Source organism: Ochotona curzoniae, unplaced genomic scaffold (assembly GCF_017591425.1).
Source record: "Ochotona curzoniae isolate NIBS_2020 unplaced genomic scaffold, NIBS_Ocur_1.0 contig_3520, whole genome shotgun sequence".
Classification (NCBI taxonomy): domain Eukaryota; kingdom Metazoa; phylum Chordata; class Mammalia; order Lagomorpha; family Ochotonidae; genus Ochotona; species Ochotona curzoniae.
In genome coordinates, this window is record NW_024465894.1 from 13,733,510 (window position 1) to 13,760,504 (window position 26,995).

At 46.0% G+C, this 26,995-nt stretch overlaps 1 protein-coding gene and 1 pseudogene across 2 annotated transcripts; one reads left to right on the top strand and one right to left on the bottom strand.

The window, feature by feature from the left end:
• Window positions 1–754: 754 nt before the first annotated feature.
• Window positions 755–26,845, top strand: EDEM2 (ER degradation enhancing alpha-mannosidase like protein 2). Of its 2 annotated transcripts, XM_040981588.1 has the most exons (11): window positions 756–940; window positions 1,182–1,292; window positions 3,162–3,201; window positions 6,179–6,284; window positions 9,780–9,905; window positions 12,176–12,387; window positions 16,562–16,703; window positions 17,888–18,012; window positions 21,531–21,675; window positions 22,227–22,348; window positions 26,260–26,845. In XM_040981588.1, exons 1-11 carry the CDS (start codon window positions 834–836, stop codon window positions 26,758–26,760), a joined length of 1,737 nt encoding a protein of 578 aa, XP_040837522.1. In that variant the 5' UTR covers window positions 756–833; the 3' UTR covers window positions 26,761–26,845. The 2 variants fall into 2 exon arrangements, with proteins under 2 accessions (XP_040837523.1, XP_040837522.1); XM_040981589.1 differs by lacking the exon at window positions 1,182–1,292 and having other exon boundaries at window positions 755–940.
• Window positions 25,288–25,415, bottom strand: LOC121157544 (annotated as a pseudogene).
• Window positions 26,846–26,995: the final 150 nt, after the last annotated feature.

The following is a 26,995-nucleotide window of genomic DNA, read 5'->3' on the forward strand; positions in this document are numbered from 1 at the left end:
TATCTGCCTTTCCAATAAAAATAAAATAAATCTTAAAAAAAAAAGTATTGCTGTAGAATTAGATGCTGACTAAACCTTAATAAGTGTAAAGACAGGTCCCACACCTTCTCAAGATGACAGTGCCCCAGTGTCTTCGTTCTCACGTGGGACATTCTGCAGGGCTCACTGAGGTGATCCGGGATACTGGGTGGGGAAAGCTTCTGAGTAGGAAAGGACACCGAGGGGACCAAGCTGATGTGGCCACATCCCAAAGTGGGAGAAGAGTGTCAGGCAATTCTGATTTTACTAGAACTCGGGGGATTTTTCAGAAAATCCTAAATGTGGTGGATTTGGACAAAATTACATCTTGTGCAATTAAGGAGTTGGCTTGGGAAACCCAACATTCCTAATAATATTTAAGGCTGAATATTTTCCATCCATCTATTACATAAACGTCTATGGAATAGTGAGTCATAGCCCTCAGGTGGCCAAAACATAAATAAACAAACAAGATAATGCATTTAAAGCCTTTCATACAGTCTTTGGACACAAGAAATGCTCAATAAGAACTAATGGATTTCAGTAAGACATGAGAGGGTCAGACTAGCAGCAGTAACTAGCCACTGTGCTTAAGACACGTTGATCTTCACCGCTTGCGGGACTCTATGTCCCAACATGCTCTTCGCCCGGGTTCCGCTAACCATTGCATTGTGGGTCTTGTAGTCCGGAAGCGAGTGGCCGAAGTCTCAGAGCGCAAGCGCAGTGGCGCAGCTTCCCCGGAAGAGCCAGCGGCGGCTCCCAGGATGAGCGGGTGGCGATGCCTGCTGCGGCGGCAGCGGCGCTGACAGGACTCTATGCCTTTCCGGCTGCTCCTTCCGTTCGGGCTCCTGTGCGTGCTGCCGCCCCTGCACCATGGTGCGCCAGGTCCCGACGGCACCGCGCCCGACCCTGCCCATTACAGGTGAAAAGGGTCAGGCTGCCAGCTCTTCCGTCGTCCGGGTGTGGGAAGCGCGGACCCGGGTCCCGTCCCCTCAGCTGCCATAGCGGGACCCTCACTGCGACTGCCACGGGTTCCCCACTGGACCCCGGAGGAAGGCAGCTGCTGACTGCCACCTGGAAACCCCCCCATCCCCATGACTCCCTTACTTGGTTCCGTTGTTCTGGCCCCTTGCCTTATTTGTCGTCCTGCCCTCCCTCACCAGGGAGCGAGTCAAGGCCATGTTCTACCACGCCTACGACAGCTACCTGGAGAACGCCTTTCCCTACGATGAGCTGCGACCTCTCACCTGTGACGGGCATGACACCTGGGGCAGGTAGTGCCCGTGGAAGGGCAGGAGGCGGCCGGGGTGGGAGCTGTGGCCCTAGGCGGGAGCATCGACCCTGGCTGGTATGGCTTCCTAGTTCCCCACAAGTGCTGGACGCTGCTTTTTCCTCCATTCCCCACGCAGCGGGCAGGGCCCTGCCTCTGCTCAGACCCCTCAGGAACAAGCACCAGGTGTGGGTGGGAGAGGACTGGGACACGATCTGAGAGTCACAGAAAGGACTTCGTGGGCCAGAAAACCCAGCCCCTTCGTTTCACGGGTGGGCAGGCAGGTGTAGAGGGGTGATGCAGTGAGTGTGCCCCTGGACTGAAGCACACCCCGCCCATGTCTTGGCTCCGTTACCTACACGGCCACAGGTCACTGTCCCCAGAGACCTGCTTTCGTTTACTCTACAGCACTTTTCAATCTCTCTCCTCCGCTGTCATTTTCACTTGTCTACTGGTCTTGTCGCTCTCATTTCCACAGAATAAAACCTGTGAGAAGTGGAATTCTCTGTCTTGTGCCTTGCTCAGTGAAGAATCATTGTATTAGTGGGAGCATTTTATTATTATTTTAGGTTTATTTATTTGAAAGAGACCTTCCGTCTGCTAGTTCACTCTCCAAATGACTCCGACAGCCTGGTCTGAGATTAGGAGTCAGAAACTCCATTTGGGTGTCGCACACAGCAGGAAAGGGACTCCCATATTTAGTTCATCTTCTGCTGTCTTCCAGGCACATTAGCAGGCAGCTGGATTGGACACAGAAGAGCTAGGACTCACACCTGCCCTCTGACATGGCTGTGCAGCAATACTGCCCTTGGGCTGAGCATCTACTGTCATCTCATTTTGCTCCTGTACACATTCGGTCCCATTATCCCTGCTTTCAGAAATGTATGTCCATGATATCATTCCCACCTGCATGAAGGACTGGAGAAGTTACATTCAGAATTTGTACCAGTTCTCATGTTTAAGTTGGAAAAAAAAAAAATAACTACAAACAAGTGGCAAATTTAAGCAGTACAAAATAAATCACAATAAATATTTTTCATGCCTTCCCAGAACTGTAATCACTGTTAACTTTACTGCCAGAAATATGTTTATACTCTTTTCCAAGTGCATATGTATGTTTCATTTTAAAGTTAATTTTTGGAAGGCATCATTTACGTTTAATCAAATATGCTCACTGTAAGTGTGTAGGAGCCATCATCATAGTCAAAATACAGAACACTTCTGTCACCCTAAAAATTGCCTTTGTGTCTTTTGAAAATTCATCCCTTCACTACTACCGGCCCTCACAAGTACTAACCTGTATGTCTCTGAAATACAGATGGAAAGAGACTCTGCTACCGATTCTGTCCCTTGCCATTTTCATGAGTAAGTTCCCGCATGTGGAACTCGTGCTAACAATCTTTTTGATAGCATCCTGGTTTTGGCACCGTTTGTATTACAGATTCATTCCTCTTCACCTGACTGCCAGTTAGCTTCTTTCCAGCATTTTGTTGTTCCCACGAACGCTGCCCTGAGTTCTCTGATAACAACTGTGCAGAGTAGGATTCATTCCTAAATGAGGGATTGCTAAAAAACCCAAAACCCTATGCTCTTTCCTACAATCTTATGTTGCCTCCCCATGGCAGAAAAGAATATCAGAGAACGGAGGTGGTGTGGGTCATTATCGGCCCAGCCACCTCACCACTCAGGTGTAGTGAGTAGGTCAGAAACCCTGGCGATTTGTGCTGTCACTTCGCCCCTACAACTACCCAAGTAGGCTGGGTGGAGGTGTGAGTGTACCTCATTTTAGTTTTGGGTGGGGTATGAGCTAGGGAAAGCCATAACATCTGGTGTTTCATTCTCTTACTAAGAAGTTGGCATTTCTGTTCTACAGTTTCTCTCTGACTCTCATTGACGCTCTGGACACCTTGCTGGTAAGTAATCTATTGCGTTTCCTCAATTGCTCTATCCATGGCTTTCCTCTTTTGATAGCCTGACTGTGCAAGATGTGAATTCCTCTGCCTTTAGCCCAGCTGACAAAAGGAAAACAATGAAATCCAACTTCCTCGGGCTCTGGCATTTAGGAGACATGAATGGGTACCTGTTTTGTGCTGAGAATTGTGGTAGGTGTCTGTAATTGCAGGCAATGGCTTTGACTCACTATGCCACAGTGCTTGCCCAGAACATCATCTTTAAAAATGCCATGAGAGAGCTTTTAACAGTTTTCCACCTTTTCGTTAACTCTAGTTCTATGTCATCTGTTCTCCTTCTCATGTATGACAGGTCTTTAAAATTTTTTTGTGGAAAATGTGTATTATGAAAAGCTATGTATGAATCTCAAACATTTTTTTTGCACTCAAGTGAACATAGCTTTTAGTTGCATTTCCATGGATTTTTTTTTTTTTTAAGTTCTCTTATATTGTTAGTGTGTTTTGGGCTGATCACCATGTAGACACAATTTAGTCTGTGTTTCTTTCTCTTGCTTATTGCTAATTTGTATTTGTGCATCCAGTAGTTATTGAGGACCAGATGTGTAGGAAGCACAGCGCTAGACCCTGGGGTTATCATCCTGAGTTTAAATAGAGGTTGTCTCTGCTTGCCTGGAGTTTACGATGTTAGTGAGGGAAACAACAAATCAAAGCATAACTTCAGAACATTTTTTTTTATTGCAAATTAAGATGAGTGCTGTGTAGGAAAGGGACACACATCTCTGAGTGGTTGTCATGAAAGAATCTGATCTGGGCTGAGGAGGTCTGGAGGACTTCCCCGAAGTTGTAAGATGACTTGTGAATGGGGATCTGAAAGAGAAACAGGCATCAACCAGGAGAGTGGAAGAGGAAAGAGTTCTAAGTGATTTGTACAGCCTGTGCAAAGCCCATGTGGTAGGGGTGGTGAGCTGAAGGAAGACTGGCGTGCCTGGGGTATGGAGAAAGAAAAGGAAGCCATCAAGTGAAGTTAGAGTGACAGAGGCCAGAGGATATAAATGTTGTATGTGCTCTAAAGGGCAAGATTTTGATCTTTAATCTGAGAGTGATGGAAAGTCACTAAAATTTCCCAAGGAAATGGTGAGATTTTTCTTTTGTGATCATTAACTGTAGTGTAAAGAAATAACCACATAGTCATTGACCAAACATTTTTTGAGTAATTGCCTCGTGAGCTGTGCTTGGCACCCCAAAGGAATGAGTGAGGCTTCTGCCTATACAGAGCTGTCCTCAGCGTGGAAGTAAATGGATGTCCTAAGAGTTGTGTGAATGAAATTCTTGTGCTCCTCTAAAGGAAGAAGAGGTTAAAGGAGAAACCAAAGGCTTCCTGAAATAAAGGGACATTTAGACAATCTACACTAAGTTGGATTTGTAAAGGGATAACACCCCAGAGTGGTTTCCTGTCTGAAGGCAGGAAATGGGGAAGTGGCCTGTACAGCTTTATTAAAGATGGTTAGGTGAATGGTGCAAGACGTGGACAGAAGGAGGGGTTGTGTACACACCAAAGATACTGAGTCAGGATGTGTTGGTTGCAAGGGCCTGGAGACCCAATTCATATAGATTTGGATAAAATGGAAATGTACTCAGTCAGATAACTGCAAAATCCAAATAGACTGATCTTAAACTCAACTGGCAAATGATGTCATCCCAAGTCTTGTTTTCCATCTCTTTATCTCTGCCTTCTTTGCTGGCTGTATCTCAGGCTTTCCACAGCCCACAGGGTATCCAGTGGGAACTCTTCTGATATTCCACTCATTTAATCGCCTTAGTAGAGAAAGAACCACCCCTTTTCCATTAATTCCAGAGCTTCTGACCAGTCTAGGTCAAGTGCCATTGCGTAGCTGGGGAGGTGAAGTCGACTTCCCTCAGATAACAGGAGTGACAGTGGGATAAGGGTGTTTCCAAGGGAAAATTGTGGTGTTATTTTCAGAAGAAAAATTATTGAGATTGTGTTTGGCTGATGGTTAAACCAAGAACATTTTTTTTCTTAAGTAAAAATCTGGAGGTATTTTCTAGCATTGCATCAACCACTCAACTGTGGTCTCAGAGACCTAAGTTCTTTGTATCTCCCACTATAGCATCATATTAGTTGGATTTCATTCACATGTGTAGTACCCTGTGGCCTAACAAAGCTGCTACAATGTCAAAAAGCCAATCTGCTTTCCTAGCAGAAAGATAGAGGAATAGTAAAAGCTGTGCCAGCTGTATTTATCCCTTACTATTAGGAAAATGGAAATTAGAATTAGAGATAGAGGGAGAGAGAGAGATAAAAGAGATCTTCCATCTGTTGGCTCACTCCCCGAATGAATGTAATGGCTAAGGCTAGACCAGGCTGAAGTCAGGAGCTTTATCCTGATCTTCCGGATAGATACAGAAGTCTAAGTATGTGGGCTTCACTGCTTTCTCAGTGCTTTCATTAGCAGGGAGCTGGATTGGAAGTGGAGCAGCCAGAATGTTTATGGGGTGCTGGCATTATAGTAGAGTCTTAACCTATTACTCCACAGCACCAACTCCAGAAGTATCTAGATTTCTAACTTCTGGAATGTCATGGGTTAAAGAAGTTAGTGAGGCAATCTAATGCCCACTGACCTGTAATATTTTCCACAAGGCTAAATATGACAAGAATATGGCACCCACTGCAAATATCAAACTGAAACTTTTGTAGTCTCCATCTTTTTTGGGGGGGGTTGGATCCATTTATATGGATGCATAGAGCCTCTTGAATTGATACCTAGTTATTGGCTAAGCCAGCATCTTGAATTCTAGGTGAATTCTGGTCCTCAGTGCTTTCTTCCCCATATCTCTAGTCCTAGGACAGAAACTGGAAGTCTGCAGTTGAATAAGTGAGGGCCACACCAGGACAGGATCCCAAACTCCTGAGTCTAGCCCCCACAGAGAGGTTCACTGCCAAGTGTCTGTTTGCTTGCAGATTTTAGGGAATGTCTCAGAATTCCAAAGAGTGGTTGAAGTGCTCCAGGACAATGTGGACTTTGACATCGATGTGAACGCCTCCGTCTTTGAAACCAACATTCGAGGTGAGGGTTCCTCCGAGGGCCTCGAAGAAAACGTGGTGTGGAGGAGCCACTGTGCCAAGAAAGAGGGGGTGAAGAGGCTCCTAATGATCTACCCTACCTGGCATGGGACCTCCTGACTGACAGGGCATTCTCTCTGTGGCAGGGTGTGGGGTGGGGGTGGGGAGTGAGGGGTTTCTTGAGATTTCCCTTTGGTTTCAGACAGGAAATAGAGCAGAGACTGGGAAGAAAGAATGCTAAAGCTACTCTTGTATTTGACATATATTTGATGCTAGGCTTGTAACTATGAGCCAAAACCAAACAAAAAACAAAACCTAATGCCTGTCTGCTCAATAGAATTTTCTGTCTTGAGGGGCAGTGACATCTGTGTTTTTTAATATCGTGACCACTCCAATCGCATGAGCTCTTAATTGGACGTCTGTGCCCACTACAACTGAAGAAGTGAATTTTTCCTTCCTTTTAATTTTATTGAATTTAGATGGTTAGATATTGTAACTAGTCCTCTGTGACTAGCAGTTCAATAGGCTTATCCAGGGTATTAGTTGCCAAACTTGGCTGTCCCAAAAAATCACTTAGGGCCTTTTAAAATGCTCGGATGTCAAGGATCCACCCTCAACTTAATGAACTGGGATCTTTGGGTTGGGTCCTAGAAGCAGTGTTTTTCAGATTTCCAACTGTTGTTGCAATACTACCACAGTCCGTAATTACAGGGAATCATTAGACCCTGGTTTAACAGATGTGACCCCTGGGTGGCCGAGTAGGGTTGGCCCCTTCATTTTTGGTGTTTTTTTTTTTTTTTGCAGTGAAATTCACGTTGCTCATCCTTGACACCTAAAAGTTTAATAAATAGCAGAGAGTGGAATGGCAGCACAGTATGAAGTCCTGGTTTAGGAATCAGACTTGGTTTGAACTGTGTTTGTGGCCATGACTCACAACTTCTTGGGCCAGTTTGTGTCCTAATGCGTCAGTTTCAGCTGTGGACATAATTACACCAGTTTCTTTGGATTGACATCTGCCCAATTTATCTTTTTCTACCCTTTCATTTTCAATATCTTTTGTAAATACTGTATCGTCTTTTATTTGACCATTCTGACAATTTGTTAGGCCACCGTGTCAGGCCCTGCTGTTACTGTTTTTTTTAATTTGTTTGTTTGTTTGTTTTACTGTAGTAGCTTCTTGTGCCTCAGACCTTGACAGCTGTGAGCCTTAGCTTTCTCACAGAGCTACTTTCTTCAGCGTGTGCCTGGTGAGGGTGTGTTCTTGGCCAGCTATCCCAGCTTTTGTTTGTATGAGAATGTCTCTGTCTTGCTGTCTGGCCCTGGCGAGAATTTTGGGAGGATTTGGATATAGATTGATAGTTATTTTCTTCTGGTATATTGAAAAACTATTTCCAATGTCTTCTAGTTTCTTGTTGCAAAGAAATAATCTGTCAATTGAATGGTTATTTTTCTTGTAGATAATCCATCCACTTGGTTGTTCCTTCTAAGAAGTTGTATTACAAAAATTTTCAAACCTATGAGTAAACAGTGTAATGATTTGATGTCTTCCTCCTCGCCTTAGTCCCACTGACTCTGGCTGCATTTGAGTTCTTTTTTTCCTTTCGTGTTCTGCAGTGTTTCTTCAAGGCATATAAACGTGGAGTCCTTTCTTTACTTAGATTTCTTGGGTCTGGGAATTGTCTTTGTTCCGTCGTTTGAGGGAGTTGCTATTTCCTCTCCATCTGCTTCTCCTCCATTTTCTCCCTCTCCTGTGTTTAGAAGCCCAGCATCATATATGTTCCACTTTCTGTCTTCTCCAACTTTCTTTTGTGGTTTTTTCTTTTGAGAAATATTTTGTCTCTTCATGTTATGTTTTTGGATAGATTTTTTGGGGGGATCTGTATTCAGGTCCAAGGATTCTCCCTTCAATTATCTGTTATTAAAACTATCCATGTAATTTAAAATATATAATTTTTTTAACTTTTAGAAGTTGGTGGTTCTGATATAAGGATGCTTGATCAGTTTTATAATTTCTTGCTACTTATGTATCTATCTTGACCTCTTTTATTTTTTCAAGATTGATTTATTAATTTTTATTGGGGCGGCAGATTTACAGAGAGAAGGAGAGACAGAGTGAAAGAAAGATCGTTCATCTGCTGGATCACTGCGCAAGTGCCTACAATGGCCAGAGCCAAGCTGATCTGAAGCCAGGAACTTCTCCCTGGTCCCCCATGCAGGTTCAGGGTCCCAAGGCTTTGGGACGTCCTTGACTGCTTTCCCTGGCCACGAGCAGGGAGCTGGATGGGAAGAAGAGCAGCTAGGCACCTATATGGGATCCTGGCACTTTTAAGAAGAGGAATTAGCCCCTGAGCCATCACTTCAAACCCTCCCTTATTTCTATAAGTATATTGCATACAATTCTTTTCTATTCTGGTTTTGGTACTTCAGTACCTGAAATGGTAGTAAATCTTATTCTACTGCTGTTTTACTGGCTCTTATTCATAACATTCTGTTTCCTTGTATTTTTTGTGATTTTAAAATTTTAGTTATTATCACATAAAAACAAAAACAACCAACCAACCAACCCAAAAATCTCCCACCAAACTGTCTGAGGTTCTTTGAGGCCTAGACTGAATGTGAGTTGTTCCAGGTATTTTTTCTCTTTCTGCTGTGTGATGGAAAGCACCAGCTGCCAGAACTCACTGCAGTGATACAAGTGTGTGTTTTTGCAGTTTCTCCAGTTTGTGTGACTTCTGACTACAAAAAAATAGTGAGTAACAGGTTGTGGTTACTACTGATTGGGGGAGCTGTGTTTTTCCTTTCTTTCCTTTGACCCCAAGATGTGAGGTGTGTATTTTGCTTTGTACTAGGAGAAATAAATCCATCTGTATACAGATTACATGGTTCTCTCAGCACCCCTCTACACACACTTAAAAAAAAAACAAACCCAGACTTCCCTCTTTGGGCAGGTAGTGGCTCTCTGTTCTCTCCCTGTGCTCCCACTAGGAGCAGGCAGCTCAGCAGCACTTGTTGTGTTCACTTACGAGAGTCCTTTGGGAGATCTGTTTTACCATAGTTCTAGATGCGGAATGTGTGTCTCTTTTTGTAAATCCTAAATATTGCATCCTAAGTTGAAGTGGATCAATTGATAGAACGAAGGTGACAGAGTCACAAAGTGAGAGTGTGGGCTTTGGAATTACTGGCTACTAACAGGAGTGACCCAGGGTAAGCCACACTAGCTCTCTGAACCCTCAGTATCTTCATCTGATGAAGGTACAGGAATACTTAGTATATTAGTGAATGACACATAATAGGGACTTAAAAAAAAAAAAAGAAACGCTAGCTCTTGTCCTTGTGACCTACTGAGAGAAGAAAACCTGACATGTAGCACTGTGATGGATGGAGCGGCTGTTTTTTCCCTCGCTGGTCCCAGCCCCTTCCCAGTGGGCCACCCCTGTGGTGTGTTTCGGTTACTCTGTGTAGAGGGGGCTGTGACACAGGATTCCTGTGTCCCCTGCAGTGGTTGGAGGACTCCTGTCTGCTCACCTGCTGTCAAAGAAGGCTGGAGTGGAAGTGGAAGCCGGATGGCCCTGTTCTGGACCTCTCCTGAGGATGGCCGAGGAGGCTGCTCGCAAACTGCTTCCAGGTAAGAACCACGCAGGGGTGCAGCGGGGTGGGCTGGGAAGGGGGAGATGATGTCCGTTAGATCCCACCTCCCTTCTTAGGATGAGGGAGACAGTGCTGAATGATCTCCCGATGGTTCTTCTGCTACTCCCTAACACCAATCAGGGAAATCAGGGGAATCAGAGCATGGTGAGGGTTTGCAGGCCCTGGTCCAGGATGGATTATGTGATCACATAACTAACCCCATTACTGAGGACAGCCTGGTGAGGAGATAGTCATTGCTTTCCTTATTTTAATTTTTGAAAAATTCATTTGAGAGATGCAGAGAGAAAGAACCCCCAGCTGCTGGTTTATTTACTCCCCAAAATGTTCACAGTAGTGGGGACTGCTGAAGCCAGGAGCTGGGTACTCAGTCCAGGTTTCCCCTGTGGGCGGCAGGGATATCATTATTTGAGCCAACGCTGAATCCTCCCTAGGACCCAGATTGATAGGAAACTGCAAACAAGACCTGGTCAGAGAACTGAGGAATTTAAGTATGTGAGTGACAACACAAGCCGTTCACCTCCCCAGCGGAGACCTTGTTTCTAAGGAAGCTGTGTCTCTCCCTCTGCCAGGTTCACTCACTAGACAGCAGCAAAGAGCCTGGGTCTCAGCATTAGAATCCCTGGAGTTCTAGACTCGGCTCCACACACCAGCTCCATGACCAAACCTCCCTTTGTCTCCATGGTACCACTTCTCCATCTGTCAGATGGAGATTGTAGTCCCTGTGTCCCTGCCACATTTTGTTTTGTTTGGGCAGGTTGAATTGAGTCTTGAAAGGATTACTGACATGAGGAAGAGGTTAGTTTTGTGGCTAACCTGTGTCTAGGACTGCAACCAAAGCCACTGTGTTTTTGTCTAGTGGGACAGTCACACTGGCTTCAACAGCAGCAGCATTTGAACACTGTGTTCCGTTCAGGGTGTGGTGGAGGCCCAAGGGGCCCTTCACACCCAGACACGTCACAGGGTTCTCCCACTAGCTGCTTGTCCATCTCACTCGCTCAGCCCTTCTAGACAGTGCTCGCCCATCTCTCTAGGGAAAGCTTGAGGAGAGCAAGTGAGCTGTGTTGGGGTCCCAGCCAGGGTGCGCGGCCCAAGTAATGCCTTGCAAGCATCATGTCCCTGTGAGAGTCATCCCAGAGGAAACTCTGCCTAGTGTTCCTTCATTAAAAATAATGATACATTCTGAATATTGATAAGTACATACTGAATCATGATGGAGCCAGGCCAGAAGATAGGAGTCTGTCACTCCACTCCTCTTTCATACAAATTGACTTTCCCTAGAATAGTCCTTGGAGCTCTTTTGAATTGCAACTCGCATTTTCCTTACTTGCCACCCATGACTGCCACGTAGTGAGAGTCTTGTCTAGAGCAGAAGTAGTTCTGGGCCTCATATTTCTTGGAAGTTTTGACTGTTTTGTTTATGGTTTGGTGACGCACAGATTGCCCTAGGATTCTTTGACCTCTTGGCCTGGGGAGGAAATCTCTGCCTCTGGCTCAAGTCTTGCATTGAATGGGAAGGGCAGAGCACTGGCTGGCATGGGCTGTGGGCGGAGGGCAGGGGTCTCTCCTCTGTGGCCTTGGCTACAGCTGCCCTTTTTTATAAGCACAGTTTTCTCCACCTGTCCTTGTGGGATGTAGTGTACCGATGAATCTTTCTGTTGTTTTCTTTTTTTAAAAAAAATAGCTTGGTCCCTAAACTATTTGTTTATAAAACCAGGGTTTTAAACTGAACTCTCTTTGACCATTGAGGGTCAGCAAGATCTATTTCATTCAGCTGTTTCTTTTAAAAAGTCAATGATGGTTTCTGAGAAGGCTTTTTGTTGCTGTTGGTGGTGGTGGTGGTGTGCTACGTGTCCTCCTGTGCTGTAAGGTGTAAACCCTGCCTGCTTCACAATTAGCTGCCTGCCTGCCATTGGAAGACATAATGAAAAACAATGAAACTCCGCTGCTTGAGCCGAAATGAGCATACGTGGTGTGTGACATGCCCTGGACAGCCCTCTCTCTGCCCCCTCACTACAGTTTTCTGCTCTAGACAGGACTCTCGCTACATGGCAGTCATGGGTGGCAGGGTTTGATGACTTCTCTTGGAACCCTTCAGTTGTGGTGGTGAGCTTTCTCTGTCTCAGACTCTAGCAGATAGCCCAGGAGAGAAAGTCGGAAATGCTGGCCAGGGTGTTGGGTGTGGGCTCATGTCCAAACCAGCACTTCCTCGCTGCTCCTGACCAAGGTCATCATATTCTGATTATTCAGCCTTTCAGACTCCCACTGGCATGCCTTATGGAACGGTGAATCTGCTTCACGGGGTGAACCCAGGAGAGACCCCAGTCACGTGTACGGCAGGCATCGGGACCTTCATTGTGGAATTTGCCACCCTGAGCAGCCTCACTGGTGACCCTGTGTTTGAAGATGTGGCCAGAGCAGCCCTGATGCGCCTCTGGGAGAGTCGGTCGGATATTGGCCTGGTAGGGTGGTCCTTGGCCCTCTGACTGTGGGAGCCAAGTTCATATCTCGACTGAACCAAAAGAAATGTGGATGGGGGCCCGGCAGTGTGGCTAAGGTCCTTGCCTTGAATGCACCGGGATCCCATATGGTCACCGGTTCTAATCCTGGCAGCTCCACTTCCTCTCTATCTCTTCTCCTCTCTGTATATCTGACTTTGTAATAATAAAAAAAAAAAAGGAATGTGGATTGGCCACACAAGTGATCTGGGATTTGGGCTCAGGATAGAGGGAATTATGCCAAGCCCAGATCTGAGTTCAGCACAGAACTGGGGAGAGTCTGGGAACAGGGACTGTGTGAAGGTTTGGCCACTTGGGATTCTCTGAATTTTGTCCCCTGACTCATTCAGTGACCTTAGAGTGTCATGGAACCCTATGTTTAGTGTCTTTGTTTGTGAAGCTACATTTCTTAGAACACCAGTTCTGAGAGATGTTGAATGGCTGTTCCATGAAAATGTGACTCCAGGCCAATTGAGTTTGGTGACAGCATGGAATATCCCCCACACACATACATCCTTTTTTATATATATATATATTTATTTATTTTTATTTGAAAGGCAAGATTACATTTGGTTCACTATCCAAGTGGCTGCAATGGCCAGAACTGGGCCAGACCAAAGCCTGGAGCCAGGAGCTTCTCATGGGTCTTCCATGTGAGTACAAGGATCCAAACATTTGGGCCATCTTCTGCTACTTTCCCAGGCACATGAGCAGGAAGCTGGATCAGCAGTGGAGCAGCTGAGACTCAAACTGGTCCCCGTATGGGATGCCAAGGCTGCCATAGCACCTACCTCTTCCCCCCGCTTTTCTTCTTGAAGAGTCATAATGAATGTGAGAGTAAAGGTTATAAAATTCCAGAGTATGAAACCTTTAATTTTGACAAATTCAACATTTCCCAAAGTGATTTGCTCCCCAAACTTCCTCTTGCCTTCTGATGTGACCATGAAATGATAATGCACTTTGGGCCAGATGAGCTTGGCAATCAGAGAGAGCTCCTCAGCAGTAACTGAGCCAGAGCTATCCAGGAAATAACGCTGGATTTAGTCAGAAGCCAGCTCAAGCCCTGGCCTTACTACGTCAAAACTGTGACCCTGGGCAGGTTACTCAGCCTCTCTGGTCCTCAGTTACTTCAGAGGTGGCAATACTCTGCTGATTCAATATGATGTAGACTGTGTTTGTCAGGGATTCGGGCCCAGGCACGTTTTATGGAAAGTCAGCTTGCAAAGTGAAGCTTGTATAAGGGATCCTTGAAAATCCCCTCAGGAGGGGCCACTCCACAGACCTACGATGACTGTGTGAGTGAGCCACACACCCAGCGTGTCATGTGGCCCCAGGCACACTCGCAGCCATCGTCAGGGACTCTGCCTCAGGGGCTTCCTTGAGTATGGTTGGAAATCCAGGACTCATGCGGACTGATGCCAGTGTATGATACCATTGGGGGTTTGTGGGTAAAACATTCTAGCTCCCCACCCCTTGAGTGAGATCACCCCATGGCCCATGTCTCTACCGAGTCCCAGAACAGGACTGAATTGTCGGTCTGGAGGAGGAAATGTGCATGTTCATGCTTTCTTTTTTTTATGACTTATTTTATTATTATTAGAAAGGCAGATATACAGAGAAAAGGAGAGACAGAGAGAAAAATATTCTGTCTGCTGGTTAACTCCCTAAGTGGTCACAGTGGCTGGAGCTAAGCCAATCCTAAGCCAGGAGCCAGGAGCTTCTTCCAGGTCTCCCATGCAGGCACAGGATCTCAAGGCTTTAGGCCTTCCTTGACTGCTTTTCCAGGCCACAAGTAGGGAGCTTTGTGTGAGGTAGAGCGGCTGGAACACAAACTTGCACCCATATGGGACCATGTTGCATGCAAGTTGAGATTGTAGCCATTGAGCCATGGTACCAGGCACCCCGCCCCACTCACATTTTCATTCCAGGGAGCTCACAAGCCCCTTCCCATCAGTGTTTTGAAGAAGTCACCTTCTACCACTGCTGCTTCTGCTTCCTCCTTCCTGAGTCTCCGCTCCTTGGAGAACCCGAACTACTGGCACAGTTTGCCGTTTATGTGTGTACCCTGTGAAGTCATCTGCTTCTGGGCAAGTTTAATGAAAGCACATGTCTTCATTGAAATTCTTCGAAATTTATACACATACACACACATGTAGATATTTATTTATTTATTTATTGGAAAGGCAAATATTCAGAGAGAAGGAGAGACAGAGAGAAAGATCTTCCGTCTGCTGGTTCACTCCCTAGGTGGAGCTGAGCCGATCCAAAGCCAGGAGCCAGGAACTTCCTCAAGGTTTCCCATGCAGATGAAGTCCCAAATCTTTGGGCTATCCTTGACTGCTTTCCCAGGCTACAAACAGGGAGCTGAATGGGAAGTGGAGCAGCAGGAATTAGAGCTGGTACCCATATGGGATCCTGTTAGTCAAGGTTTTAGCTATTTTGCTAGGCCCCTAAAATTTTATATTTAAAAACCTTTACAGCCATATGGTTCAGGAGTCAGAGGATACAAAGACACCCTGTGACCCTGGTAGCAGTGCTCTTTCCCCTGTCCCTCAGCTATCTAAGTTTTCCCTTGGAAATAACTACTCTTGGGACTGGCGCCAAGGTTTAACAGGTTAAGCTTCTACCTGTGATGCCAGTATCCCAAGGGTCACTGGTTCCAAACCTGGCTGCTCCACTTCCAATCCAGCTCCCTTCTAATGTCCTGGGAAGAGCAGGAAACAGTAGCTTGGGCCCCGATACCCATTTGTAAGACCTAGGTGGAGCTCCTGACACCTGGCTTCAGACTGGCTCTGCTCTAGGTGTTGTGGCCATTTGGGTAGTGGACCAGCTGATGAAAGACCTTTCTTTCTGTCTCCTTCTCTATAAATCTGCCTTTCAAATAAAAATAATATGAATCTTTAAAAAATTAGTCAATCTGATTGATGGCTTTAGACACCAGTATCACATGCCAGGTGCAGAAAAGTCAAGCAGATGGTGGGAATAGCTTATTTTCTTGGCAGAGTATAAGCAGTCAGATCATTCACCTTTGTTTGTTTGTTTTTTGTTTTGTTGGAAAAGTATATTTACAGAGAATGAAATAACAGAGAAAAAGATCTTCCATCCTCTGGTTCACTCCCCAAGTGGCTGCAACGACCAGAGCTTCTTCCAACTGTCCTACATGGGTGCAGGGTCCCAAGGCATTGGGCCGTCCTCTACTGCTTTCCCAGGGCACAAGCAGGTTTCTGAATGGGAAGCAGGGCTGCTGGGATACAAACTAGTGCCTATATGGAATCCTGGCTCGTACAAGGCAATGATTTAGCCCCTGAGCCATTGCACTGGGACCAACTTTCTTTTTTAAGATTTATTTATTTACTTGAAAGACAGAGTCAGATAGAGAGTGAGAGGGTGAGAGAGAGAGTGAGTGAGAGAGAGAGGTCTTCCATTCCTAAATGGTTGCAATGGCCTGTTCAAAGCCCAGAGCTTCTTCCTGGTATATCATGTGGGCTAATGGGCCCAAGAACTTGGACCATTCTTTCCTGCCTATCTAGACAGACGATCCAGTAGCTGAAAGTACTGTAACCAGTACTGAAACTGGTGCTCATATGAAATGCCAGTGCCATAGGCAGCTGCTTTACTTGCTATACCATGGTGCCATTGATCTTTTTTTTAAAGATTTATTTGAAAGGCAAATTTTACAGAGAGAAGGAGAGACAGATCTTCCATCTGCTGGTTTACTCTGCAAGTGGCGGAAGCTGAGCTGATCCAAAGCCAGGAGCCAGGAGCTTCTTCCAGGTCTTCCACATGGGTACAGGGTCCTGAGGCTTTGGGCATCTTCTGCTGTTTCCCCTGGCCACAGGCAGAGAACTGGATGGGAAGTGGAGCAGCCAGGACCCCAACCAGTGTCATTTTGGGATACCAGTGCTTGCAAAATGAGGATTTAGTCACTGAGCCATTGTGTCATGCCCCATATTTTTCATCAAGTCTTTGAAAATGTGTATCCACATGTGCAAAAAGGCTGGCTATGATCAAGCTCACCCCTCTTTTCCCATCACCTGTGCTTCGCCGAGGGACCCCAAGGACCTCCAACATGCCTCTCATACCTCGTTGGGCAATCAGAGGGATGGACCCTCCCTGAAACTAATTGTTTTTCTTTTAGGTTGGCAACCACATTGATGTGCTCACTGGCAAGTGGGTGGCCCAGGATGCGGGCATCGGGGCTGGTGTGGACTCCTACTTTGAATACCTGGTAAAAGGAGCCATCTTGCTTCAGGACCAGAAGCTCATGGCCATGTTCCTAGGTAAAAAAGGACAGGCTAAGGGGCTTTCCTCAAGATTTTCCCCTGTTGACTTCTGGCCTATTTATAAATTTCACATTGTTCCCAAGCATCCACAGGATCAATTCACACTACCTGAATCTGCATTCAGACCCACTGTAGACTCAGCACTATCCATTTGATGCCCAGGGTACAGCTGAATGGTGCTGTATCTGAACATGCCTGACCATTGCAGTTGTTTATTTACCCAGAATACCTTTCTTCCTGACATTATGTGTCCAGATTCCCTTCCTCTTTGAAGCCCAGCTTATATGTTCCCTTGATCATATAATTGATCCTTTCTTGGCATAGAAGCATCTTTCCTATGATTGGTTGTCATCCACAATTAACAGCCATCACAGGTGGGTACTGAACCCATGCCCTATTCATCTGTGTATTTCCCCTAATCCTTTGTGTGAGGCAGATGATACGTTGATGCCTGTTGAATAAACATGGCCTAACTTCCAGACCCTCGGACACCAATAACAGGGATTTTAAGGAGTTACTGAACACCCCGTCATCATTAGAGTAGCTACTGTTCACTCACTGAGCAGAATTGCTAAGTGCCATTGATGTGCCAAGCACTGTGCCAGACACTGAACAGGAGCTATTTGATTGACTGTGATGCTGCTTGAGATTATCTTATTTGTGTGTCTATTTGGTGCTTTTTTCATTCTGGTAATATTTACAATGTGCGATTATTAGGCTCTGTCCTGGGGTTGGGAATTGTACATTGAGCAGAATTCTAGCCTGTACAGATTTACTGTCTGGGGAAGAGGTGTAAGGTCATGTTCCCACTGGCACGTAAGTTCCATGAAGGGCTGGACTTTGGTTTACTACCTCCTAGTTGTTTGGTATATAGTAGGTGTTCAGCGAATATTTGTTTCATTAAAAAAATTACTGAAAGTGCCATGAATTGTGCTGTTATTTTCCTCATTTCGTTGAGGTTGGGAGTGAAAACTTGCCCAAGCTCACAGCCGGCAGGCGATGAAGCTGGAGCCAGAAGTTTGACGACAGAACCCAAGCCCCTTTCAAGTCAGCTTACCTCCTTGCAACCTAATCCCACTCTGCGTCCAGGCTGTCAGAGGGATCTTTTGCAAGAGTCCATCCATACCTTTGTTGTCAAAGCCCTAATCACTCACATGCCTGTTATCTCCTCTCCCCTGTAGAGTACAACAAAGCCATTCGGAATTATACTCGCTTCGATGACTGGTACCTGTGGGTACAGATGTACAAGGGAACAGTTTCCATGCCTGTTTTCCAGTCCCTGGAGGCCTACTGGCCTGGTCTGCAGGTAGGAATGATCAAAGGACTTGGTCATCTGGCCATTTTTTCTGTGGGATTGACCAAGGAACTCATTCTGTTGTATACTTCAAATAAGATTCTTTCTTGGCTTAGCACTGTTTCTGTAGAAGAGATATCTAGAGTGAATTAAACAGGCTTATCGTTCTGTTAGAATCTTCCAGGGGGGACATCAAGCCATGTGTACTGTGGGTGGTATTGATCCATTTGCAGTGGGGTAAGCAGAGTCTTCTCAGGCTGGACAAGAGGTGCCCCGGGCATGTCTGTCCACTCTGCTCCCTGACAGTGAGCCTGGGAGGAGCCAGAGAGCAGCTCTGGCTTCTGTGCCTGCTCTGGGGGGGTCACATTCTCAGACATGGTCAGATAAACCTGTGACTGGAAGGATGGGTCTTAGAGCTCAAGGTACCAAAATACTTCATATGCTGAAACAGTTTAATTGAGCTGCTTCATCTTATTTGAAGTATGTAGTAGATGGCAGGGAACCATCTACTAGATTAGAACTGGCACCCATGTGGATCTTGACATGCCAGGCGAGGACTTTAACCACTATGCTATTGCGCCGGGCCCTAATTCCTATTTCTTAAACCTTCCTATTTCTTAACATTTTTGCATGTGTCTGGGGCTTGATGTAATATTTCAATATATACACACATGTTCATGTGTCCCAGTTGTAAACTGACGAACTAGCAATCAGTGTCTCCACTTTCCTACCCTTCCATCTGTCTGCAGCTTCCTAGCTCTTCCCCTCCAGTTTTTCTTTTTTTTACGATTCATTCTTTATTGGAAAGGCAGACCAGGTTTATGCAGAGATGGAAAGACAGAAAAATCTTCTATCCATTGGTTCACTCCCCAAATGGCTACAACAGCAGAGCTGAGCCGAAACCAGGAACCAGGAGCTTCCTCCGGGACTCCCATGCAGGTGCAGAGTTCCAATGCTCTGAGCCATCTTCTGCTGCTTTCCCAAGTCATAAGCAGGGAGTTTGATGGGAAGTAGAACAGCCAGGATACAAACTGGCACCCATATGGAATCCCAGTGCTTGCGTGGTGAGGATTGCCACTGAGCCATTGTGCTGGGCCCTCCTGCAGTTCTTTACACTGACTGCCACACATCATTGTGAGCTCTTTGAGCCGTGTATAGGGGACACAAGAACTCTTCACTTCTGACTGTGTTTGGGTCCCCATTCTCCACTCATTCTCCAACTTCCTGGGTCCTCTTGCCCCTCACCCTTCTTAGGCTTTAGTAGTGACTCTTCTTGGCTCACATTGACTTTTTGTAAACTTCAGTATATGAAAAAGAACCACAATATTTGTCTTTCTGCTCCTCTGAAAAAATAGATGGCAGTCTTTCCTTTATGTATTTTTAGTTCAGAGGCTACTGGTTCATAATATTAAATATTAGTCCAGCTCTCCTAAGAACTTCAAGTGTTACTGCTTAAGAAGATTTTGAAAAACCTTTGCATATTTTTAGTTTTTCTTTTAAAATGTTTATTTTTATTTAGTTGAAAGTCAGAGTTACAGAGAAAAGGAGAGGAAGAGAGAGCGAGGGAGAGAGAGAGGGGGGATCTTCTACCTACTGGCCCCAAATGGCTATAACAGCCAGGATTGGGCAGATCTGAGGCCAGGAACCAGGAGCTTGTTCAGGTCTCCACAGAAAGCCCAGCCTCTTGCCATCCTCTACTGCTTTTCCAGGCACATTAGTAGGGAGCTGAATTGGAAGTGAGGCATCCAGGGATGGAGTGTGATGTTCTAGAGAGAAGCAAAACCCTGCCCTGGGGCAGGAAATGGTTGAATGCGTATCAGCAACAACAGCGGTAGTGGCCACAGTCCAGGGCAGGAGAAAGTGTAGTCAGGCAAAGATCAGCAGTGACTTGACTCCACAAGGTACCTTGGCTTAATGCTGTGCCTATGGCCGGCCTGAGAAATCTGGTGGATACGATGAAGTAGAGTTGGAAAAAGGGACCAACCAGGTAGCCTTTGAGGTCCTTCCGCTGGGAGATGCCTGTGACCAAAATGGTAGCTCTGTAGATTAAAATTCTTAATGTCTTAAAGATGACATTAGTAGACATAGCTGATGGAACTAATAGGTGGTAAGGAGGAAGGGAGGAGCCAGGAATGACCACCAGGCTTCAGAAGGACCAGTGGTCAGAGTATGGCGCAACCATGTGGGAAAGTGAAAGAAACAAGAATTTTGCCTGAGGCTTGGCAAAATTTGTTCTAGTCCATGAGACACCCAGTGGAGATGTCGAGGTCAGATGCTTCCCTATGAGCTCATGTTAATAATTTATTACAGTGGTTATTAAAGTTTCACATGCACATATCCTCTGACCCAGAAGTCCCAATTCTGGAAGTTTATCTTTCAGATCCACTTTGCATATGCTCAAAATGACATATGTACCAAGGGTATTTGTTGCACTGTCAATTGTTACTACAAATAGCAGAAGACTGGAGCCAAGCCAAACAACTATGAATAGGAAACTGGCTAAATTTGGGTCCAAGAAATAGAATACTATGCAAGTGTAAAAATAGGAGGAAGGAACTTGAACCACTTGCATGGCAAAAATTTACATGTGTAGTTAAATGAATAAAGGAAAGTGCAGAGCAATGTATAGTATCTCTATTTATACTATAGAGAATGTAATATATGCTCCCTTTTTATGTTTACTTGAAGAAACTCTGAAAGATTATATGAGAAACTAATAAATGATTATGTGTTGTGGATATGGGATGGGAATGAGACTTAACACCAGCAAATTTTCCTTTGTTCTTCAAATTTTGAGGCAGCTGGTGTTAGGTCCAAAAGATCCCCAAGCCATGGACAGACAAGTTTCACATGCAACAATGCAAAAACAAAGAAACTTAATTGCTAGCTCGAGCTAGGGTCCATGTCTCTTCCATCACAGTGGAGTCTTGACAAGGACCCCGCTTGTCTCTTGCAGACTGTTTTTGTTCTCTCCTAGTCACATACAACACATCTCCAGCAAGTGGTTTCTTACCTTAACCACATCACGTGTGGACCTGTGGATGCCCATGATTGGCCCAATTCCCAATGCTGTTCCCCACTGCCCACTCTGTCACTCTGAGGAAAATGAAACTTTGGAGTGAAGTGAAACTTCAGCCTACTCTCTGACCTTGGGCCTATCATGGTATCAGTCCTGTTCTTTTTGCAGCAAAGCCAAGCAGTGATTACAGAAGTCAAGTACGGTGGTTATGTACTATTTATCCCTAATGACCTTTTAACACTACTGTTGTTAAGAGTAAATCCTCACCACCCAGCCTTGCACCTACAATTCCACACTGGCTGAATTCAATAACTGTGGGCGGCGAACACTGACTATGAAGGTCTAGGGATTAGTATTCCTCCTCTGTTTCCCTCAGTGGTGTGAGAGAGAGCTATGATATTTTGCGTTTTACACAAGGGGTTTTTTGGCTCCAGAGGCCTTGCATTGTCTCCCTGGCCTGAGGTCATGTGTCTGATGCCTGCCTGCCTTGACAGCCCCTTGTCTCCCACAGAGCCTCATTGGGGACATTGACAATGCCATGAGGACCTTCCTCAACTACTACACTGTATGGAAGCAATTTGGGGGTCTCCCAGAGTTCTACAACATTCCTCAGGGATACACGGTGGAAAAGCGAGAGGGCTACCCACTGCGGCCAGGTGAGCAGCATCTCCAACTCCTGTAACCCTGAGCTTCCACTCATATCCCCACAAAGAAGCACTAGCCTTGAGAGTGCTCCCGAGGGTGTGTGTGTGTGTGTGTGTGTGTGTGTGTATGTATATATTTTTTCCATCTGAGCCCTCCAGTGGCTCTGGTTGGTTTTCCTACTGGAAATTGTTGATCCCCTTCCGGGTTTATGAGATCATGGAGACCTTAATCCCATCTAGCATCCATATGCTTGGCCAAGTTTGGGACTGTTACTGTAGGAGAGAGGAAGAGTACATACTGGGCAGGTGGTAGCCTCTGCCAGCTTTTTTATCTCTGAGTCTGTTGCCCTTATCTCCCCTTGGGGGGAGTCCACAGTCAGCCTCCATGCTGGTCTCAGTTGCACTTCAGGCTTTTGGTATACTGGGCTCTGAAAACTTGACATTGGGGTGAGTTCTTCCTAACTGGGGGGCCAAAGGTAAGGTTATAGAGGGGACTCCCAAATGGACCCCAGGCCATCCTGCTCAGCCATGGTTTGTGAGGAAGGTTTTTTCGGCTTTTGCAGAACTCATTGAAAGCGCCATGTACCTCTACCGTGCCACAGGAGATCCCATCCTTTTAGAACTTGGAAGAGACGCTGTGGAATCCATTGAAAAAATCAGCAAAGTGGAGTGCGGGTTTGCCACAGTAAGTGTTTTCCACAGACCACATAGTGGGAAGGTATCTTTCTCAGCAGCCAGAGCTTCCGTAAGGGTGGGATTTTGGGAGTTCTGGCATTTTAGCCATGGAGAGGATCTCAGAGTTAGATATTGTGTTCTTATAAAACAGATAGGGAGACTAAGGAACAAAGAGGCTAATTGCCTTGATAAGGGCCACATAGCTAGTGGAGGTGGAGCCAGAATTATTCCTTGGGTGTTGACCCCATGCCTTTGGCATTCCCCCTGCATCAGAGGCTCTTTGTCTGAATAGGCTACTTTGCAAGTATGTGAGTTTTGGGGAAAGTTTTGTGGAAAGTCTTATAAAACCTGATGTTATTTAAACCTGGACTCCTTAATAAAATAGTCCTGTTACTGTCACTCCCTGCTACTGTCACTGTCATGTGCCCAAGGGTTCTAGTATCGAAGAAGGACCAATTCCTTGTTCCCATGGAACTTACAGTTTGGTAGGAAAAGTATTAATGTGTATCTGAGAGGCAGGAGGAAAACCAGTATGGCTGGACCAGAATAAGATTACTCTGGCTGCTCTGTGGAAAATAGATTGAATCAAAGAAGAGAGTCATCTTCCACCCTTGTAGGATCCACACAACTGAAATATAAATGCTCACAGGGCCGGTGTTGGCCCTGGCCACTAAAGTGCTGCTCAGGACCCCTGCTTCCCACAACTGCAATGCCTGGGTTCAGGTCCTAGCCCTGCTTGCAACTCCAGTGTCTCTACAGTGTATGAGCTCTCTGGGAGATAGCAGGTAATGGAGCCCCAGGCTGAGTTCCTGGCTCCTGCAGCTCTGGCACCATCTGGGGCTGTTGCAGGCATCTGGGGGAAGTGAGGCAGCAAATGGACTCTCTGTGTAGGTCTCTCCGTGTTGTTTTGCCTTTCAAATACATCAAATAAATAAGCAACCAGTCATTTACTGATACACTAAAAAACTGCCAGGCCTTCTTGGGAATGCTAGACTTACTCCCATCAAAGCACAGCCCTTTAGAGGTCCAGGGCGGGAACAGGCATCTGACCTTTGTCAGAGCAAGGAAATAATAAATTTTGGCATGTCAAGTCCCTATTTGAGTCAAAATTTTTGTGTAAAATAGATGTCCACTGAGAATTGGTTTTGTTTATATGCATTGCTAGTTCTGAGAAGCTAACATAAGTGTTTGCAGCAAATAATCTTTCTCATGTATGCCTGTAAGCCAGTTGAAATTTTCTGAGTATGGGCCCAGCACGGTAGCCCAGCGGCTAAAGTTCTTGCCTTGCGTGCACTGGGATCCCATATGGGCGCTGGTTATAATTCCGATGGCCCTACTTCCCATCCTGCTCCCTGTTTGTGCCTTGGGAAAGCAGTCAAGGATGGCCCAACGCCTTGGGGCCCTGCATCCACGTAGGAGACCTAGAAGAAGCTCCTGGCTTCGGATCAGTTCAGCTCTTGCCATTGCAGCTGCTTGGGGAGTGAATCAACAGAAACAAATCTAAAAAAAAAAAAAAAGAAGAAAGAAATTTTCTGAGTAAGACCACTTTTGAGTCATTTACAAATGCTAAAACCCTGCAGTTGTGTTGGGGGGGGGCGTGGTGAGCAATTGCCTCAGGAAATGAGTATGCATTTATTTTAGTGTATTTGAAAGACAGAGAAACATACAAAGTGAGAGAGATCTTCCATCTGCTGGTTCATTCCTGATTGCCCACAACAGTCAGACCTTGGCCAGGCCAAAGACAGGTGTCCAATACTTGAGCCATCGCCTGCTGTCCCTCCCCCAGTGTATATATATACATTAGCAGGATGCTCAAGTCAGAGCCAGGACTTGAACTTCAGACACTCTGACCTGGGAATGCAGGCGTCACGGGTGACACCTTCACCTCGATGCCATCACGAAAAGATTAGGTCTGCATTTGCCTTCAGAAGGCCAGGATGAAGCGGGCTAGAGGATTGTCATGTATGGAAGAAGATCGGGGGGACCTTAGTGATGAGATGCTGTTTGAACCAGAGACCTGAAGGGGGCAGAGGTGTGGATTCTGAGGATTTCTCACAAAGGAGTGCTCATGTTGACAGAGCAGATCAAAGCAGCTGAGCTGAGGGAGTGTTTGCTCACTCCCAGATTGGAAAGGCTGCACAGCTGGAGCCGCCAGAGCAGGATTAGAGCGCTAAGAGATGAGGTCAGGAGGAGCAAGAATCATCATCAAAGACTGCAGAGGCCGTGAGAAAGACTTTGGTATCCAGTCGGCCCAAAATGGGGTGTCCACAGAGGGTTCTGAGGAGGAAAGTGATGAGTAAGACTTCATTCTTTTTAAATATTTATTTACTTGAGGCAGGGAGGAGAGATAGAGAGAGAAAGAAAGAGATTGAGATCTTTTGGCGTCTAGCCGAGGGCTGGGCCAGAATGAAGACAGGAGCCAGAAGCTTCATCCAGGGCTCACGCGTGGGTGCAGGGGCCAGTTCCTCAAATGATCTTCCAGTGCCTTCCCAGATGGTTGGTAGCAAGCTGAACTGGAAGTGGAGCAATCTAGGTATGAGATCTAAACTGATGCCTTCCATGGGATGCTGGTGATACAGGCAGCAGCTTTACCCACTTACATCACAATGCCAGCCCCAAGACTTAAGCAGTCAGGGTTTATTATTGATCAGATTAAGGAGCGTAGAACTGCAGAGGCCAAACAAGTGGAGGACTTGCGACTTGTCCAAGGGACCGCCGTTGGGGATGTGTTTGACCCCACAGCCATCAGGGATGAGCCACCATGTCTTCAGGTTCATCTGCATTGAATTTAGTAAAGCCCCACTTTTTTGAGATGTGGATCTTCTGGTGACCAGGGAACTTGAGGTTGGCCCTTCATTGGGTCTCAACCACATGTTCATTGTTCTGCAGCTGTCAGCAGTTTAGATGAGGAACAACACGAGGTCAGCGGCAGGAATGGCCGCTTTAAAGTATTATCTCCGAGGAACCTTAGGACAACCCATACAAAGCAACGGATTGCATACTCTACCAAGGAGGATGCTGTTTGCAGCCATTGCACACCAGGTGCCCATGAAATAAGGGCTCTTCATTAGCTGCAGACCAAGACTTACTTTTTAAAATGTTTACTTATTGGGGCTGGCATTTTCACACAGTGGGTTAAGACACTGCCTGTGATGCTATTATCCCATAGAGTGCTGATTTGAGCCCTGGCTGTTCCGCTTCCAGTCGAGATCCCTACTAATGCACAAGGGAAAGCATCAGAAGATGGTCTGAGTACTGGTCACCCGTGTTGGAGCCATGGATGAAACCTCTGGCTCCTGGCTCTAGCCTGGCCCCACTCTGGCCATTGCAGCCATCTGGGGAGTGATTCAGCAGATGGAAAGTCTCTTTCCTTTCTCTCTCTCACTCTCCTTATGTAACTTTACCTTCAAATAAAAATAAATCTTTTAAAATTGTTCATTTATTTGAGAGGTGGAGAGAAAGAGATCCCTCATCTGTTGATTCACTCCCCAGTACTACAGTGAGCAGCCCTCCAGTCTGGTCTCCCGCATGGATGACAGGGACCAAAGTACTTGAGCCATGACTAATTGCCCTCACCCCTACTGAGGTGCACATTGGCAGAAAACTAGAACCGGAAATGGAGCTGAGACTTAAGCCCAGGTACTCTAGAAAGGGTGGCAGGTGTCCCAAGAGGCATCCTGGCCTTAGGCCAAGTGCCTATTTCAAGATTTTATGACTTCAGTATACAGTATTGTAAGGATGATAGCAGCCCAGTTACAAGCTGTTTGATGGTTCAGGTGAAAGGCACTGGCGGCTTGGAAAAATGTGAAAAAGTGAATTGCTGCTTAGTGTGGCACCCAGGAATTCGAATGGGGGAGAACCGTGATGGTTACCAGCGACACATATGCTGCTGTTCTGACTTTGCCTCCTCCCATGTGGCAGATCAAAGATCTGCGAGACCACAAGCTTGACAACCGCATGGAGTCTTTCTTCCTGGCGGAGACTGTGAAGTACCTCTACCTTCTGTTTGACCCGACCAACTTCATCCACAACAATGGCTCCACCTTCGATGCGGTGATAACGCCCTATGGGGAGTGCATCCTGGGCGCTGGCGGCTACATCTTCAACACGGAAGCTCACCCTATCGACCCAGCCGCCCTTCACTGTTGTCGGAGGCTGAAGGAAGAGCAGTGGGAAGTGGAAGACTTGATGAAGGAATTCTACTCTCTCAAACGAAGTAAATCAAGATTTCAGAAAAAGACAATCAGTTCGGGGCCGTGGGAACCGCCCACAGGGCCAGGCACCTTCTCCTCACCCGGAGACCAGGAGCAGGCCAGGGAGAAGAAGCCAGCCAAGCGGAAGGTACCCCTTCTCAGCTGCCCCAGTCAGCCCTTTACCTCCAAGTTGGCATTACTGGGCCAGGTTTTCTTAGATTCCTCATAACCACTGGATCATTTCTTTTTTTTTTTTTTTAATTTCTATTTTTTTGAGACTAAACTATAATAATAAATCTGCTTTTGGCTATTATGTCTCTCATCGTGTTTTACATGTGGGGCAATTTCAGGAGATTTGATTCAAAGAAAGGGATGGCTGATGACAGTTGTGAGTTACTTTATTTTCCTTACCTAGTTGGAGAAACCATTACACACAAACTTAGTTTACTCTGAAGACTCCAGGA